The sequence below is a fragment of the Lepidochelys kempii genome, chromosome 11 (genome assembly GCF_965140265.1).
Source record: "Lepidochelys kempii isolate rLepKem1 chromosome 11, rLepKem1.hap2, whole genome shotgun sequence".
In the NCBI taxonomy this organism is placed as follows: domain Eukaryota; kingdom Metazoa; phylum Chordata; order Testudines; family Cheloniidae; genus Lepidochelys; species Lepidochelys kempii.
In genome coordinates, this window is record NC_133266.1 from 61,757,393 (window position 1) to 61,776,819 (window position 19,427).

The following is a 19,427-nucleotide window of genomic DNA, read 5'->3' on the forward strand; positions in this document are numbered from 1 at the left end:
TTTTAAGCCGCCATATAGTGTATTGTCAAGTGGCTGCTTGCAATTATATGAGAATGGGGAGTGATCTGAGATAAATTAAGTGAGGATTTTACATTCTTAAATATCTATTAGCTGGTGGTTTAGGGATGAGAAAGAAGTGTGTTTTGAAATAAACAATGTACGATACAGAAGCAGACATAACCTACAACGCTGATGTCTGTGGAGAATATGGACTGAGGGGCATAGTTCTTTCCCTACTGTACTTAAAGCATTTTTGAGCTTTATCTTGTGTGTATAATAGACTTGGGGCACTTTTAAACTCTTCTGCCCAGATTAATCTAGAGAGAATTTGGTTCAGAGATCCAATTCAACATGTCTTTGAAAAATTGTGAAGGGATTTTTCTTAGTGAATATGTAAAGTATACAGTGGTTGTGCTTAAAAAACTTTCCAAATTTTCCTTAAATAACTTGACTTTAAAAGCAGCAAAGAGTCCTATAGCACCTTATAGACTAACAGACATAGTGGAGCATAAGCTTTCGTGGGTGAATACTCACTTCTTCAGATGCATGAAGTGGAATTTTCCAGAGGCAGGTATAAATATGCAAGCAAGAATCAGGCTAGGGATAACGGGGTTAGTTCAATCAGAGAGGGCGAGGCCCTCTTCTAGCAGTTGAGGTGTGAACACAATGGGAGGAAAAACTGCTTTTGTAGTTGGCGAGCCTTTCACAGTCTATAAGGTGCCACAGGACTCTGCCTCTTTTACAGATCAAGACTAACACGGCTACCCCTCTGAAACTTGACTTTAGTGTTTTTTTTTATTTTCTTCTTATTATAGGATATATTATCAATACTGAAATAAGATGATCTAAGGAAATTGACAAGTTTCTAATTGTGGCCATGCTGTTTAAAATCGGCAACTGTCTATCATTAGTTTTTCCTCATACTAGGATTGTTATCTAATTGCAAGCATTGGCTTGGAGTAGTAGGTTTTTGTTAATGAGATAGTCTGCTCTTCTTTTATTGCTTTTACATTTAGCAAGAGTAGGACATTTCTTCTACTCAGGGCCCATTTGAGTTTTTCTTGCATGCCCATGCCCTGATTTGTGCTGCTGCTACAGGGTTCTGCTCTTCAATATTTGTTTTGGAAGCAGCTATGCACTTTCCTCTTCCAGTCCTCTGGAGAACCCTGCAGTAAAAATGCTAAGCCCCACCATCTTTCCCACTACAGTTCCTCTTCGGTTGTGAGATAACTGTTTTAGTCAGTGTTCTCCTTTAGAGCCTTGCTTCCTACTCCTCCTCACCCATGTCTATGTTAACTGTCTTCCCTGCATTGACTCAAACTTAGGAGTTTGCAAGTGGGCATCATTCATAGCAGCCCAGAGATCTTGCCAGCTTCACAAATCCCAGTTCCTATTCAAAGCATAGGAAAATATTGTGATGTAGCAAATCTTATTGCACGTTTACTGTTGACTTTTGAAAGAGCGTCACTTTATTTTGAAATGTATAGTTATTTCTGTAGGTAGAATAAATTCATAGCTGTAAACAATTTCTAAGTATGCAGCAAGACGTGTAGAAATATTGCAAAGTGTGACCCTAAGCACCCCTGTATTCAGACCTTAAACACTATTGTAGTAATCTTTGTACAAAATATGACTTATGAGGTACCATTTGAAAACTAATAACTCTCTGATCATTAATATTCTTGTGTGGTGTATGCACGTAGTGTGTATTAAGAGTTTTGAATATACACTGCAATTAAAGTGTGTTTAAACTGGGCAACGCAAGTATGTAGGGACAGAATTAGAAAGCCCAGGGCACAAAACAAGATTAAACTAGCTAGAGACATAAAAGGTAAAAAGAAAACATTCTACAAATACATTAGCAGCAAGAGGGAAGACCAAGGACAGGGTACGCCCATTACTCAGTGAAAGGGGTGGGAGGAGGCGTGGAAACAATAACAGAAAATGTGGAAATGGCAGAAGTGCTAAATGATATTTTTGTGTCAGTTTTCACCAAAAGGTTTATTAGCAATTGGACATCTACCTTAATGAATGCCAGTGAAAAGGAGGTAGTATCCTAAACTAAAATAAAGAAAGAACAAGTTAAAAATTACTTAGACAAGTTAGATGTTTTCAAGTCACCGGTGCCTGATGAAATATATTCTAGAATATTCAAGGAGCTGACTGAGGAGATATCTGAACCATTAGTGATTATCTTCTAAAAGTCATGGAAGATGGGTGAGATTCCAGAGGACTGGAAAAGGGCAAATATAGTGCCAATCTATAAAAAGGGGAATAAGGACAACCAGGGAAGTTACAGACCAGTCAGTACCAGGAAAGATAATGGAGCAAATAATTAAGCAATCAGTTTGCAGAAATGTAGAAGATAATAAGGTGATAAGTAACAAATTGTGTCAAACCACCCTAATAGCTTTCTTTGACAGAGTAACAAACCTCATGGATGGGGGGAAGCAGTAGACATGGTATATCTTGACTTTAGTAAGACTTTTGATACTCTCTTATATGACCGTCTGATAAACAAATTAGGGAAATACAACCTAGATGGAACTACTGTAAGGTGGATGCATAACTGATTGGAAAACCTTTCCTAGAGGGTAGTTATCAGTGGTTCACAATTGAGCTGGAAGGGCATATCAAGTGGGGTCCCACAGGGATCAGTTCTGGTTCCGGTTCTGTTCAATGTCTTCATCAATGATTTAGATAATGGCATAGAGGATAATACCAAGCTGGGAGGAGTTGCAAATGCTTTGGAGGATAAAATTAAAATTCAAAAAGACCTGGACAAACTGGAGAAATAGTTTGAAGTAAATAGGATGAAATTCAATAAAGACAAATGCAATATATTCCACTTAGGAAAGAACAGTCAGTTGCACACACAAAATGGGAAATGACTGTGTGTAGGAAGGAGTACTGCAGAAAGGGATCTGAACGTCATAATGGTTCATAAGCTAAACACGAGTTAACAGTGTAACATTGTTGCAAAAAAAGCAAACATCATTCTGGGATGTATTAGCAGTGTTGTAAGCAAGACACAAGAATTAATTCTTCTGCTCTACTCTGCGCTGATTAGGCCTCAACTGGAGTACTGTGTCCTGTTCTGGGTGCCACATTTCAGGAAAGATGTGGACAAATTGGAGAAAGTCCACCAATGAGCAACAAAAATTATGAAAGGTCTAGAAAACATGACCTATGAGGGAAGATGGAAAATTTGGGTTTGTTAAGTCTGGAGAAGAGAAGACTAAGAGGGGACATAACTTTCCTCGTACATAAAAGGTTGCTACAAGGAGGCAGGAGAGAAATTATTCTCTTTAACCTCTGAGGATAGGACAAGAAGCAATGGTCTTAAATTGCAGCAAGGGTGATTGAGTTTGGACATTAGCAAAAACTTCCTAACTGTCAGGGTGGTTAAGCACTGGAATAAATTGCCTTGGGAGGTTGTGGAATCTGCATCATTGGAGATTTTTAAGAGCAGGTTAGACAAACACCTGTCAGGGATGGTCTAGATAATGCTTAGCCCTGCCTTGAGTGCAGGGGACTGAACTAGATGACCTCTTGAGGCCTCTTCTAGTCCTGCAATTCTATGATCTGTTTCAGTGGGACTGGGTAAACAGGTCTGCTTTAGACAAAGGAATGTATATTTGATTCTCTGACCAGCCTGTGTTTCAGGCAAAGACAATGAATATCAATTTTTACACATTAGGTAAATCGAGTTAAGATAACAAATAGGGGGAAGAGAGTATAGAGCTTCCTTCACCACCAGACTCCATTAAAGACACCACCAGACTCCATGTCACCTTACTCACAGCTTGAATAAACTTTACATTGTAGGTAACATTTAGAAGAACCCATTTTAAAGTTTTATTGGTCTGTGAGGACTGGGGAGGAGGGACTGAACATAAGGTGACAAGCAACTGAATCAACTGATTTATACAATACTATTGTATTATAAAAGTGTACAGAGTGAGGTCTTTTCTGAAATAACACACTGGGGGTTAATATTATTGTGAAATGTATGGATTAACACTATATGAGGAAATATGGATAATTAATGATATTACGCTTTAAAGTCTGGCCAAACAGGGAGAAACTGGTTCCCGCTCAGACAGGAGAGAAGGCAGCTATTTACCTGTCTCCTATATATATTAAGCATGGTGAAATGAAAACAGTGGAAGCCCCATTAATGTACAGGGGGATGGGGAATCCAAAGGAAGGGGAAAACAGAATGAGGTCATCATGCCTCTTGAAATAAAGGCACTGAACTTTGGAAGATGTAAGCAAAAATAGAAGCCATCTTTGTCATCCCTCACTGGATGGACATTGGAGGCCAGAGCTCTTGCAAGCTGAGAAATATGAGTCCTTCAACTATGGAAGGATTGAAGTCTCTGGAAACTGAATATAGTTGAGACACTTAGGAAGAAAAGGGAAGCCAGTGCCTTGTCTTCTGTGGCTGTTCCTGACTGAGAGAAAGTCAACCATGGTTGGAAAGAAGGAAGACTGATGAGGGAAACCATCTAGAACAAAATGTATACCTTGCTATATTAAGTTTTAGACTTTTAGTTTTGTGTTTTGTTTGTATGTAGCCCTGTCTAGCTTTATTCCTTTAAATTGGTATCACTTAACCTATGTCCAATTGTTAATAAATTTGTTTCATTTTCACTATAAACCAGCTCAGTTCTGTGTTTGTAGAGAAGAGTGTATTTACCCTAGTTAAGTTAATAAGCTGCAATGTGCTTTTGTCTTTAGAGGAACAACAAACCTATTGTTTCTCTGAACTGTCCTGGAGAGGGCTGGACATTGCAGAACACATGGTTTTGGGAAAATTCAGTACTGGGAGTGTGTTGGGGTCACCCTGCAAGTAGTAACCGATTCCGGTAGAAGTCGATGTGGGGCTGCAGACAAGCAGCTAAGGTCAGAGCTGCAGAACTAGGTGTGACTTGCATGCTGGTAGGCTAGCTGTGAGCGGCCCAGGCTGGAAGCTGCAGCAGCAAAGCATGGTAAGGCACTCAGGCTTGCAGGCAGGCTGTGACTCAACCCCTTACTGGTCTGCATTGCACTCTGAAACCCATAACACATAGATTTTCTGGTTTTTATGTATTTGTTTTCATGCTTTTTCTTCAAAGGGCTCAGGATATCTTCCGTCAGGCAATGAAATCTCCAACTGTCTTCTTGGAAGTGGTTCCTCCATATAATCGTGAACAATATGAAAAGTCTGCCATTGCTCCCCTTTGTTTGCTCGATAATGATGATGGAGTTCCAAAAACAAAGGTTCCACCTCCTGTTCTTATGAAACCAGCTGTGAAAACGGTAGATCTCTCTGGAATGAACAGCCTGGAGACAGATCTGCAGGCAACGCTACAACATGCTAAGAGCCCCAATCTCCCAAGGTTGTGTAAGAAGCCATCTTCACCATCCCTGTCTCCTCTGATGGGCTTCAGCAACAAGAAAAATGCAAAGAGAATAAAGATAGACCTTAAGAAAGGTAAAGGTTCAACAATCAGCAGTGATGCACTGTAACAACTACATGTTCTCTGTATTGGTACCTTAACTTTTAACTGAACTGGTGACATGGGGCCAGCTGAGTGTTTAAACAGCTTAGTTATTGATACTTTACTAAAAGATAAACAAAATGTTCTGAATATGTCCCTGAGGACTATTGCCAAGTTTTTCCTGCCCTGTTTTGTTTTTACATGTTGGTGTGACATCATTGTGGGAGGAAGTTCATATGAAGTGATGCTGTTGCATTCTGCACTTAAGGAAAAATGAGCAGAACAGGAAAAACAAATCCAAAATTTCCATGGCTTTGTCGTTAGAAGATCCAGAGGCAACCTAATCTGAACTGAAGAAGAAGCTGTGTAGAGTGTGCAAAGGGGATAGTTTAAAAGAGTGATAAAGTAGAGCAAGTACATGGGATGCAGCAATTAAATTTGAGAATGCGCAGTGCAGCCCCACAAATTAATTGGAGTGGAGCTTTCAGGAACTTCCCTGTAATTCATGGATTTTGAAGCCAGAAAGGACCATTATGATCATTTGGTCTGACCTGAGAAGTGATTCATGATATGTAACACAGGCCAGAGGAGTTCCTGTTATGAATGCATGGATCAAGAGCACATCTTTTATAAAAACATCCGGTCTAGATTTTAAAATTTCTGGTGATCGAGAATCTCCCACAACCCTTGATAAATTGTTTCAATGTTTAATTACTCTCACTGTTACAGTCAGCCCCTTATTTCTAGTCTGAATTTGTCTAGCTCCATCTCCCAACCATTGGCTCTTGTTATACCTTTGTTTAACCGAATAATTCTTTATTCTCCCCGTGTAGATACTTATGGGCTGTGATCAGGTTACCTCTTAACTTTCTCTTTGATAAGCTTGCGTCTCTCACTTTAAGGCATGTTTTCGAGTCCCTTAATCATTCTTTTGACTTTTCTCTGCATTTCCTCCAATGTAACATCCTTCTTGAAATGTGAATACCGGAACTGGACAGAGTGTTCCAGTCGTGGTTGCACTAATGCCCAATATAGAGATAATATTACTTCCCTATTCCTGCTTGATATTCCTCGGTTTATATATCATGACCCCCTAAGTCCTTTTCAGAGTCACTGCTTCACAGGATAGTGTCCCACATCCTGTAAGTATGGCCTCCGTTCTTTGTTCCTAGATGGTATGACCTTATATTCGGCTATATTGAAATCTGCCTGCACTCTCCTTGCTAAGCAATCCACGTCTATCACCTTCATTATTTACCACTCCCACAATCTCTGTATCCTCTGCAAACTTCATCAGTAGTGATTTTATGTTTTCTTCCAGAGCATTGACAAAAATAGTAAATAGCTTAGAGACAAGAACCAATCCTGCAGGACCTTGCTGGAAACACACCCTTTTGATGATGGTTCCCTATTTACAATTATATTTTGCTATCAGTACTCTAGTTTTTAATCCATTTAATATGTGCCATGTTATTTTTTGTAGTATTCTAGTTTTTTAATCAAAATGTCATGTGATACCAAGCCAAATGCCTTCCAGAAGTCTAAGTGTATTTATGAACCAAACCTATTATCTCATCAAAAAATGATACTAACTTAGTTTGACAAGATTTATTTTCCATAAACCCGTGTTAATTGGCATTATAAAACATTAATTCTTTATTAATTAAGTCCCGCATCAGCAATTCTATTATTTTACCTGGGATTACTGTCAGGCTGGCAGGCCTATAGTTACTCAGGTCATCCTATTTACTCTTTTTAAATATTGGTAAAAAGTTATCTTTTTCTGGTCCTCTAGAACATCCCCAGTGTTCCAAGTCTTACTGAACAGAAGCAGTTAATGCTCAAGAGAGTTCCTCAGTCAGCTTTTTTAAAACTCTGCTGATTTAAAGATGTGTGACTTTAGCTGCTATTTAACATTCTGTGTAGTTATTGTTGGAATGGAAAGAATTCCATCATTGTGTGATGGGAATACATCATCTGACTTTTCCCTAAATACAGAACAGAAATATCTGTTGAACACTTCTGTCTTTTTGTTATTATTACTGACAATTCTACCATTTCCATCGAGTAAAGGACCCTGATACTTGACATCATTGTTAAGGTTTCTTTTATTTGGGACGTTTTCAAAAAAACACAAAACCCTTTTTTTATTGTGCGGTCTCTGCTGGCCATATATTTCTGCTTGTGTTCTTTTGCGTCCCTTATCAATTTTCCACAATTCCTAGCATCTGACTTCTATTTATTGTTATTAGTGTCCCTTTTTTCCATTTATTATATATGGGGTTGTTTTTGTTCTGTTTATGTTGCTGCTTTTTTGCTTCTCTTTTGAACCAGGCTGAGGTTTATTTTTTGTTTGTTTTTAAACTATCATAGCCTGCTTTCTCAATTTGTGGCTTTGTGGGCATTGAGTAAAATGTTCTTAAACAGTTCCCAATTATCATTTATATTTTTATTTAATTTTTTTCTCCAAGCTGATTTGGTTCATAATTGTTTTCAGCTTTGAAATATTGACTCTTTTAAATTCTGTTTACACATAACAAATGTAAGAAAGTCATGATCACTTGTACTAAACAACTGCTAATTTTTAGTTCTGTGATATATTCTTCTTTAGCTGTCAAGCTGAGGTTCAATATAGAATTCCCCTGTTATAGCTGTCACACTTTTTGTGTTAGGAAATAGTCATATATGGCTTTTAGAAATTACAAGGATGTTGTTGTACTGGCAGCATGAGAACTCTAGTATATGTCACCCAAATTGAAATCGCTCGTGAGTTTTCGCTATACATTACAGATGGGTGCTTAAGGAGACAGTCGTCGTCTTCTCTCTTGATTTGGTGGTCTAGAGCAGACATGCATTAGCAGCTATCTTGTGCTTTAGCTGTTAAAACATTGATCCATAAGCATTCAAGATTGTTTGCTTCCAACGTTGTCAGTTACTTGGAAATAGGCAATGCCATCATGACACACAGTGCTACTCCTCATCCCCTTTTGCCCACTTGATCCTTCCTTAAATAGGTTATAACCAGTGATGTTGACATTCCAATCATGCACATTTTTCCACCATGTTTCAGTAATGTCAACAAGGTTGAATTTATGCTCATAAATGAGCAATTCTAATCGCTCGTTTATTACCCACACTCTTAGGACTGGTGTACAGGCCATTAAAAATCTTCTTCTCTTGGTGCCTTGATTAATTTGGTTCATGGCACCTTGATTTTGCGCTAAATAAATGCTCACTTGTACATCCTCCCCTCGCTTCACTCGTTCCTTTTGTTGTTAAACATCCTGCTGTCCCCTAAAAGCTTGGTTCCCCTTCTGCTAAAATGGAGGTTATCCAATCTATACAACCATTCTCCCCATAAGAGGTAGGTTAATGTTCCTCACAATAAAAACCTGCTACCTTACGCTACTTAGTCAGCAGTTCTCTACCAGAATCTCCTTCTTTCCGTCTTCCTTCACTTTTGGGGCAGAAAGGATCTCAAGAAAAGTCACTTGAACATAGCTCCTTCAGCACTCTTCTAAGTTCTCTGAAGTTGTCTGTAACTTGTGAGATATCATGTGAAGCAATGTCTTTAATGCCAATGTGCACGGCTGGCTTTGATAACCTCAATCTCCCAGACCCTTGCCAGACAGATGAAAACCTGTGTGTGCATAGATTTCTGCTTAAGATAATATTGAGTCATTCCACATTACTAAGACTTAAGTAGCATTTTCCGTATGCTTTGAATGGTATAAAGTTTCTGTGCTCTTCATCACTGTCACCATATTTCTTCCTTTAACTTAATTTTGAGCATATTTTGGGTAACAATCATACCATTGATTATAGGCACACAATATGGTGTCAGTCAGTCCCCCTTCCTGTATCTGTGCTGCTTTGCCTAATTTTTTTACCATAATTTTCTTTGCTTTACACCACTATATGCAAATATTTTATGAGATGATTTGACTCTAAAGGATTAATATCTAAAGAAGTCCCAAAACTACCTGGGAAAGAGGCATTATATTTAGAGTGAGCCCTCCATTTAGTTTCTGATTGGAGCATGGGTAATTCAAAACTATTTTAGTTCATGCATATTAACAGCAGGGTCTGAACCTGTCTCTTCTGACAGTGTCATAATACTTACTCTTCTGGTCCTCCATGAAATCATGCTCAATGGCTGAAGCAGCTCTCATTGAGAGCTAATCTAAATGCTTGCTCTTGATACTTATGTTTTTAAATTTTACTGTTCCATTATTTTAATTAATATCATTTTCTTGTTGAAATTTACAATAAACCTTCTCTGTCTGCACTCTAGGTCCTGAAGGACTTGGTTTCACTGTGGTTACCAGAGACTCTTCGGTTCATGGCCCTGGTCCTATTTTTGTGAAGAATATTTTGCCAAAGGGGGCAGCAGTCAAAGATGGTCGTTTGCAATCAGGCGACCGAATACTGGAGGTTAGCAGAACTGGGAATATCAAACATCCTGTCCTTTCTCACCACTAAATATTGTTTATTGACTTTTCAAATTTATATTTTATATTTATTTGTATTTTCTGAAACTACTAGTGACCAAAATAGCATAGCATGTTTCTAATTTAAACCCCATATTGTAGGTTGTTGGGGTTTTGTTTTTTTTAAACACAGTGCTTTCATACTGCTTGTTGACTTAAATACACAGTTCAGAATCAGGTGCTTGTGAAAACAGTCTTGCAAGGCATTCAAACAAGGGAGAGCTGATAAAATGGCTGCCCGATTTTGAAAGTAGATACATCAATTGAAAAAAACAGTCTCTGAAATAATATCCAAGGATCTGTGTTTTCACTGTGAATGTTTTTCTAATGCACATTTTAAATCAGTTGCATTGTATTTTCTCGGTTTTAAATGTTCATATTTGTCTGACTTATGAACTCATTATCTATGGGGCTATTTTTACTTGCTAACTTCAAAGAGCTCTAATGTAAACAATATTAATGCTTAACTCTTGTTTAGTGGTTTTCACTTTCAAAGTGCTTTACAAACTGATTAATCTTCACAAAACCCCTGCCAGGTAGGTGTTATAAACCCCCATTAACAGATGGTGAAAAGTAGCAAAGAGGATAAGTGATTTGTGCAAGCCTGAGAGAAAACTCACTGTAGCAACCAAATTAAGGGCTTGGGTACATGGCTCTGCAGCGCAGATTATGGGGGTGTGAATTCCAGCACACACTGAGGTGTTGCTCTGTAACTGCCCCATGTAAACCTTGCTAACATGAACTAGCAGGTATCTAATTTGTAGTAACGTAGTCCCAGAAGACTACGTCAATGCAAGCTAGATACTTTGTGGTTCCAGCTAGTAGGGTCTACACGGGCAGTCACAGCTTAACACTTCAGTGTGTGCTGTAACTCACGGTCCCGTGGTCTGTGCTACAGGACCATGTAGTCCGCCCTTAAAACTCAACCTTTCTTGGTTCTCAGACCTCTGAACCACACCTCTCCCAGTTTAGAAAATCAAAGACAGCACTTGTTAGTCAGAGTTATTTTGTTTGTTTCCTAATTACATCGATTAGGTGAATGGCAGAGATGTCACTGGCAGGACCCAAGAAGAACTAGTGGCTATGTTGAGAAGCACTAAGCAAGGGGAGACTGTCTCTTTGATCGTGGCTCGGCAAGAGGAAGCCTTTCTGCCTCGAGAGCTGGTAATGTTTTTTCTGCTATGCCGAATCAGACTAGTTCTCTGTTTAAAAATTGACCTAAGAAATACAAGTAAACTGTTGCTGGATGAGAAACCAGTGAAGGGCAATTATTTAAAGCTGGTCTTGGAGAAGTATTTATATTTCATTTTACCCATTATTTAATACAATTCTTTGACATTTGATTTTCATCCCAGAAGTGACATCATAGGCATAATTTGCAAGGGAATACTGTAAATTAGTTATGTAATGATGAGATTGAGAATGCGTGAAAATAAAGTACTCTTTTTTTAGGCTTAGGGTTTTGTTTTATGTGTACATGGTGAATTTCATTGCTTGTGAAAGTAATGGACTAATGACACTGGTTGCTGACAGGCTCTGAAGCTTCCCTACACAATTCTGACAATGCCTCTAAAACAGGCATTGTTCAGTACTGGGCATCTCCTAAACTGGGAATACCAATTCTGGCAAATTATGTGGAGGTTATATGAGCTGAAGGGAAAATTCCATAGTAGTTCTCAGGGCTAATAGGGGAGAACCTTGCTTTCTTGGCAAACATTCTTTGATTTTAACAGAAAAAGTTCTAATATGTGTGAACTGTTCTTAAACTGTTTAACAGATTTCACATTCATTTAATAATAAAGCAGTGCTTTGGGAAACCTTGAATGTGAAATCATATTCCTTCCCACCCTAAATATACATAGGAGGAGTCCATTAATGTAGAGATACATACTTGTTTCCTCTCAAAGAAGACCATCTCTTTTCTCTTATCTTGACTGATGCATATATTTGTCTTTTCAGTGAGAGCTCTGCACGATAAAGGAAGGACAGCACTTCCTCCCTTTGTCTCATTCTATTTTCTTTAAAGAAAACAAATGGCCTTTCTTGTTTTCTTACTTGAAGAATGAGCCTTCTCCCTTTTGTCAGGACTTCGCTTTTCCTTTTGCTTTACCCCCTGTTAGCACCATCTCCTTCTGCAATCCACTTTGGTATGTTTTCTCATACTTTTCCTCTTGTTTCCTTGTTATCACTTAGTCCTTGTTCAGCAAAGTGTGTGTGTTGCCTGCACTCCTATCGGAAGCCCTGGAATAGGTTAGTTGCTGTGATATGACCCTCTGTCTTTCTGCCACTGCTTCCTGTACATGTACTACTGATCCAGAGCCAAAATGAAGTGTGCTGAGCTAATCTATTTTTGTTTTAATTTTCCTTTTTGCTTGAGCAATTATGTAAGGGGAAAAATTAGTGATGGAATGCTATCAAACCCATCCCAGGTTTATTAAAGATATAATAACATTGCTAATTAGTGGTTCCCAGAGCTGCCAACCATGCTGACCTTGGTGAGGCCCTATTTAGAAAGATCCTGAGCTCTAAATTCACTGTATGTATGGGTATGAAGGGGAGAGTTTCTACATAAATGTACAAACCTGTCCATCATATTTAGGATCGGAACTCAAACGTAGTTCTCCTTCCTCTTCCCAATTTTTTTAAACAATAAAGGGGAAAAAAGCAAACAGTTTTGTTATGTAAGTTAGAAAGTACCATTGCTTGAGAAGTGTATGTTTTTTTTAAGTGTGCCATACTTTTTTTTTTTTTAAACCATTTCTGTGTCAATGTCTTTCCCACCTAGCGTTATGTTTCCTGCTTTGCTATTTTATGCCAGATTATCCTGGAAATTACAGCAACCCTTTGTGGGTAAAAGAAGCTGTCGAAATTTTTAATGTATTTATAATTTTTATCTGCCGAGCTTGCTTGCTATTCAATTCTAGACCCTATAGCAAGGATTAGCTATATTTCACGAGTTACTCCTGACTGGCAAGATTGAGACCTAGAAGGTAGCCACATTTATCCTTCTGGTTTGGCCTTCACTTAAATTGCTTTCTCTGTGAAAGAGTGATGCTCATATGGCCCTCAGAGCAATAGCGATGACATGTGAATTCTAATACAGTAGCGTAGGCCTTGTAAACCCATTGACCTACCATATAACATATTTTAGTAGCTGAAATTTGTGTTGGATGCTTTTAAGGAACATGTCCTTCTAATTTAGAAGCCTTTCAGTAATATCTACTTGGTAGCTTGCTATAGAAATATGGCTTACAATACTGCCAGGCTACCAGATGTTCAGATTAATGTGATGTTTGATGGAAGTCATGTGGCATCTGAAAATAGTCTCAGCAGAGATTTGAAAGGAATCAAAAACTAGCTGATGTGCCTTTGTTGTTGTTTTTAATTTTAAGATTGAATTAGAGTAATCCTCTGCCACCAACAATACATATTTGATAAAGGAGAAGAAAACACAAATCAACATAGCTTAGAATGTTTGTTTTTAGGAGGAAAGTAGATGGTTAATCCAATATTTTCTAAGGATGATGTTAGCTACAGGCTGAGGCCCTATGTACTGCATGTAGAATATGACCCAAAAGTTTGTTGTGGTTGTGATTTTAACAGTAGGGTAGGGTAAATGCTGCTACAGCAAACCTGTTCTTCGTTTGAGCAGGGCTCTGAATATATGAGTTCAGTTCAAGATGATGTTGGTGATCTCAAAAGATCTGAAGGGTTTGGCAACCTTGCTGTTGAAAGGTCCAATTCAAACACTCTGTGTCCTCGTGGCAGACTGTCTTTCACAGTCTCCAAGGCATGGTGCAAAACACCTTTATTTTGTTTATCATTCCATTGTTTAAATAAACATATCGGCTGCTTCAGCACTAATCCCAATAGAAGTGAGTAAAATAACACAGGGTGACATTCTGTTAAGTGCCTGCACCCTAACAGTAGGAGAGTTTGTTATAAGGTAAGGTAAGTAATAGGGAGGGTAAAACAAAGCCTCTTTTTATGAAAGCTTGCCTTCAGTAACATTTCAACTGAATCAGATTGCACAGGAGCACTGTTCGAGGGTTTTGCCATTCTGATCTTATGCTGATAATTTGCTATCAAATATAAAAGTTAGATATTGAGAGTAGTAAACCTTTATCCTGAGTGTCTCTTGCTGCTTGTATACGTAAGGGGATGTTGTGAAAAGGGGATATTATTGGATTGCAGAGGATTGGAATTTAGTTATACTAACCCTGTCAAAGTTAACATCTGAGAGCTGCATGGTTACACTGTTTGTACGTTGGAAACGTTAAATAAAACCGAAAGCAAGCTCTTTGAGTTATTGTCATTACTCAAAAAGAGAATAAGGGGCTTTTATGAGATTTTCTTATTGAAGCAGATGAGGAGAGTAGAATTTGGACCAACCACAGACTGTCCAGTTAGCCAAAAGGTACTAGGAATTCCTGCCAGTTGTTAACAATGTAATAGCTGAGTAAGGAGCTGGTTACAAACTCAGGATGAACTTGAATTGCTTAATTACCCCCGACTACAGACTAGCCGGTGATTAGTGCATACTACGGGTGCAGTTTGGATTTAAGCTATGCAGTAGTGTGTACATTTTCTAAAGCATGTTTAAAGATTAGAGAAAAAATGACTCACTGATCAGGGTTGGATTTTCCAGCTATTATCAAAATAAATAAAACATACATCAAATGAAGGCTACTGTTCCATCCTATTCTGAAAATATACACACAGTTTTGATCATGTATTTATCTGTGTCTCTCTCTTCTCTCATTTTCCCCAGGAAAAAATGTGTGATCTTAAGGTGGCACTCTTTTTTTAAATGATTTAAAGATCATTTTCCTTTTTCTCCAAGTTGGTAAAATACAAAGCCACTTAAATTAGAATCAGCTAAAACTTAACCCTTCTATGGCATGGTGCTGTTCATTCCCGGGGCAGTGGCTTTTACAAATGTTCTTGTTATTTTTAATGAGTGTTCAAGCTACAGGATGTGTATGCACAGAGGCAGAGAAGTGCCCTTCCACCAAACTTGTCACAAATAATAAAGCATTGAAAAGGTTAATATGTATTTTTATGTATTTTAAGCCTTGGCAGGCACATTACTGTAAGCTTTGCATCTCTGTCATTTTAAAGATGGTTTTGAACAATCAGGTCTAGTTGTGATCATTATTTGTCTTGTTACTGCACACATTACTTCATCCCTTGGGGGGAAAAACAAAGCACAACAAAAACAGTCGCACTGGTGTTTTTATAACAAATCCTATCGGAGAAGAACCTGTGTAATTTAACTGTTGATCTTTAAATCTAGAATTCTCTCTTTTTACATATTTACTACACAGTGTGGAAGGAAACACTGTTAGAGGCAAGTTCAGTTATGCCTTTTCTTCCTCTTGCTCTGTTGTGATTAACTTTTACGTTTTAGCTTTTTCCTAATTAATTCTTTGCACTACCCTGGAATTCTTCACATAAAGGAAGATTTCTTGCTTGTCTGAAATGTTGTCCTTTTTAATTTAGGTATTCTAAGTTTGATTTCTTTATTGTTTCTTACCTGTTAATCTGCAGGAACGACAGCACCAAATTTCAATGCAGACTTAACCATTATTCGCAAAAAGAAAAGGAGTGCGAATACAGACTAACACGGCTGCTACTCTGAAATTTAACCTTTATTGTATCTCCAATTGGTTGTACTCACAATTTCAATAATTTATGTTTAAAATCCCTGATTAGTAGATTAAATTAGGAACTCCTCTCATATACAAGTATCCTAAATTATGGTTCAAATAAATTAGTCACCTCAGCAATTAACTGTTCTCTCTCAAAAATGAAATCTAGTTTTTGAAAATCTGGCCCATGATACACATCAAATTTTAATGCTTTTAAAGAATATATAATACAATTTCTTTACAAACATTTTTGGACCTTATATAAATACAGGGAAGAAAAATCTTAAATGTATATAGAACTTTTCATTCCAAGGTGCTTTATAAACTATATACATACCAAAATCACATCTCCCTCAAGAATTTCTTGTGCAGAGAGTCTCCCCTAGGCTGGAACAATCTAAAAAGTATTGACAGAGGGGACCATGCACATGCATCTTTGTACATTAGAACGTTTTGCACAAGGGTATAGTAGTCAACCTTTAAACTCTAGAGTTTACATGAACTAAATTTATACACTTACCTCAGTATTTGCAGTATTAGCTATCCTTACTATAGGTAACTATGAAAAAGTTCTTCTAGCACAGCGGTTTTCCAACGTTTTTTCTGGCGATCCAGGTGAAGAATTTTATTGATGCCTGTGACCCAATGGAGCTGGGGATGAGGGATTTGGGGTGTGGGGCCAGGAATGAGGGGTTCAGAGTATGGGAGGGGGGTCTTTGGGCTGGGGCAGGGGGTTGAGGTGTGGGGCGGGGCTCAGGGCTGGGGCAGGGGGTTGAAGCACAGGGTTGCGGCTCTGCGCAGCTCTCGCCCACAGGCAATGCCCTGCCCCCACGAGCTCCCATTGGTCGGTTCCTGGCAAATGGGAGTGTGGAGCCGGGCCTCGGGGTGGGGGCAGCACGTGGAGTCCTGTGGCTCCCCCGCCTAGGAGCCAGACCTACTGCTGGCCGCTTCCGGGGCGCAGCACGGTGTCAGAACAGGTAGGAACTAGCCTGCCTTAGCCGGGCAGCACTGCCAACGGGACTTTTAATGGCCCGGTCCGCAGTGCTGACCAGAGCCGCTGCGGCCCACTGCCTTACATTCCATGACCCAGTATGGGCTTGTGACCAACAGTTTGAAAATCACTGTTCTAGGATTCAGAGTAACAGCCGTGTTAGTCTGTATTCGCAAAAAGAAAAGGAGTACTTGTGGCACCTTAGAGACTAACACATTTATTTGAGCATGAGCTTTCGTGAGCTACAGCTCACTTCATCGGATGCGTACCGTGGAAACTGCAGCAGACTTTATATACACACAGAGGATATGACTTCTTATTGTGAACCTCTCTGGGATTTGAAGTGGGTAGACAAAACTCTCTCTTTACCATCCCTACTTTAAAACTATAGCTATTAAGTCCGTTAGAAAAACTAATAAGATTCGTATGTGGCTGACCATCTAATAACAGTATTCCCATAGAGCCTGGATAATATCTCAGCACTTTGCTAAACTCTTCTTGAAGGTAGTGTGCAAATTTAGGCCCTGATTCAACAAGGTCTTCAACCACATGCTTGCCTTCAAGTATGTTAGATGTTAGTGGGATTACTTGCATGATCAAATGCCTGGCTGAAATGGGGCTTTAGTCTTAACTAGTTAATGTGCCTCCCAGTCTACTTCCCAGAGTCTCATCAAAAGGAAGTGAGGCTGGATAGTTAGGTGTTAAGAGTGCAGTTAGGTACTGAGTTATTACTTATGACAAAACTCTTTCACAAAGGGAGACCATTTTCTCTCATAACAATTACCGTGAGGTTTTGAATAAGTACACAAAAGAGGTTGAAGAATCTTGTTTTTGAAGTATCCTCTGACGGAGTCTCACATGGTAAAATGTGAAATGCAATTCATCATCCTTGGAGGATTGAAGTGCTGAATCTGATTTGGTCAGTATTCAAAGCTGTGGTTCCAAGGCGTCTAGGTATTTCAAACTAAAGCCTTTCTATCCAACATGACATGAACTTGCAGTGCACTACATTAATGTGCAAAATATCCAAGCACAATATAACATTCACCTCTGGCCTTTTAACAGGAGGTACCATTAGTGACTATTTTTATCACAATATGGTAGGTAGATAAATGCAGATAATAAAGCTTCTGTAAAAGTGTGGTAAGGGATACATGCAACAGTGACTTCAGTTATTTACCACATTGTGACATTACATCAGACCATTACCTTGCAGCATTGTTTTCAGAAACATTACAGTATATCTGCCACAACATATAGTGTTGGTTTTTATGGTAACTCACTAAATAATCAGCCACCAAAAGTGTGTGTATGTGTTTTTAAATTGTATCTAAGTTCTTATTGGAAGGAAGGTAAAGAATGGTGTAAACAATACGGCATGTTTTTTTCAAACCTTTCTGTCAAATAATAGTCAGTGTTCAGAGAGTGCTCTTTAACCTATAAGGTTTCTTGCAGAAAATAGTAGTGAAAGCATGTAAATGTCTTATTTCCTTCATAAGCCTTTTAAAATAATCCTCATGGGTACATTGCCTCTCACTGTGAGCTCTGAATGGCACTCAAGGGAGTTGGCATCTCTTATCAGAACTGAGCAGCCAGGCAAGGGGCAGCCAGCACATTGAGAGGCCATGATAGTGTGCTGGTCAAGGGCATCAGTCAGGTAGTGAAAGGCCTCTTGTTGTGTTAAACAAATGCTGTTTCCTTCCTGGCTTCAGTGAGAACTAGGGTTTGGTTTTTTTTGTAAGCTTCTCTTGGCAAAAGAACAATAGAGATAAATAAGGCAGCCCTTCCAGTCAGGGAGATGTGCATTAGATTATCATGAATCCACAGATAAAAAGTGCAGTGGTCAATGAGAACAGGCGTTCTTAGATTAAATAAGAGGTTTAATTGAAAGTGGTATCTTGGGAGATGGGGGATTGAGCATAATGTTTAGTAGATACCATGGACCATATTGAGAAGAAATAACAGAATGAACAGTGCTTATTTTTAAAACCGTCCTGTTCTGTTTCTGTTGTAGATAAAAGACGGTTTCTAGTGTAGACAGTGGAGAAGACTGAAGATGCATTTTGACTGTGTCCTGTAGGTGTGGAAAGATATTAGACGTATATAAATAGATATTACACTGTTTGAAGGATTACATATAGCTTTTTAATTAACAATGCAGAGATCTGTAACACAGATGCACTCTTTAAAGCTAAGTAAAAACCAATGGTAACACTTACTTGAGAACACTGCTAGCTAACTAAGTCTCCTGAAACTCTCAATTGAAGATTTTCCATCTACTGCATTGACCATTGGTTTGCTATAGTTATAAGTTTTTCTGCTATTATGTCTAACAAGTTTACACAGTCCTCTCATCTGTTTTTGAAGTGCAGTCCTTTATGAACTTTGCTGGCCATTTTCTGATTAATTTGACTGACAAGTAAGAGTTTGCAGGAGAGAGGGCTTTGGGGTGTTTTTGTTTTGCTGGGTTATCAAATTCCAGTCTTCAGTCCCAGGTTTGGGAGCAAAACTTCTCAAACAAGAGCCTTGGTTTTATTGATATAACAGTGAAGTCATTTGTATTTTGAGACTATTGATTCTATTGTTCAGTCATATCAGACAAATTATAAAATTGCTGCAGATTGCCCATATCCAATATATATTGAATTTTCAGAGGTCTGCGATAAGATTTAAGAGATTTGATTACAGCAAGTGTTTAATTTTTGGAAAATTACTGTTTTTACTTATTTCAAATCCTGTAGTTGCCAAGTAATACCAGCTGTCGTAACAATCTATGTATGAATATCAGTGAATGCCTACCCCCACTGGA

At 38.5% G+C, this 19,427-nt stretch overlaps 1 protein-coding gene across 11 annotated transcripts in view; it reads left to right on the top strand.

Annotated features, from left to right (window-relative positions):
* PARD3B (par-3 family cell polarity regulator beta) overlaps positions 1-19,427 on the top strand; it is a 602,621-nt gene that overhangs the window by 299,696 nt on the left and 283,498 nt on the right. For all 11 annotated transcript variants that reach the window (XM_073306519.1, XM_073306526.1, XM_073306522.1 and 8 more), the window contains 3 exons: positions 5,121-5,479; positions 9,781-9,920; positions 11,012-11,140. In XM_073306519.1, coding sequence (XP_073162620.1) covers positions 5,121-5,479; positions 9,781-9,920; positions 11,012-11,140 — 628 coding nt within the window. The remainder of the gene's footprint in view (positions 1-5,120; positions 5,480-9,780; positions 9,921-11,011; positions 11,141-19,427) is intronic.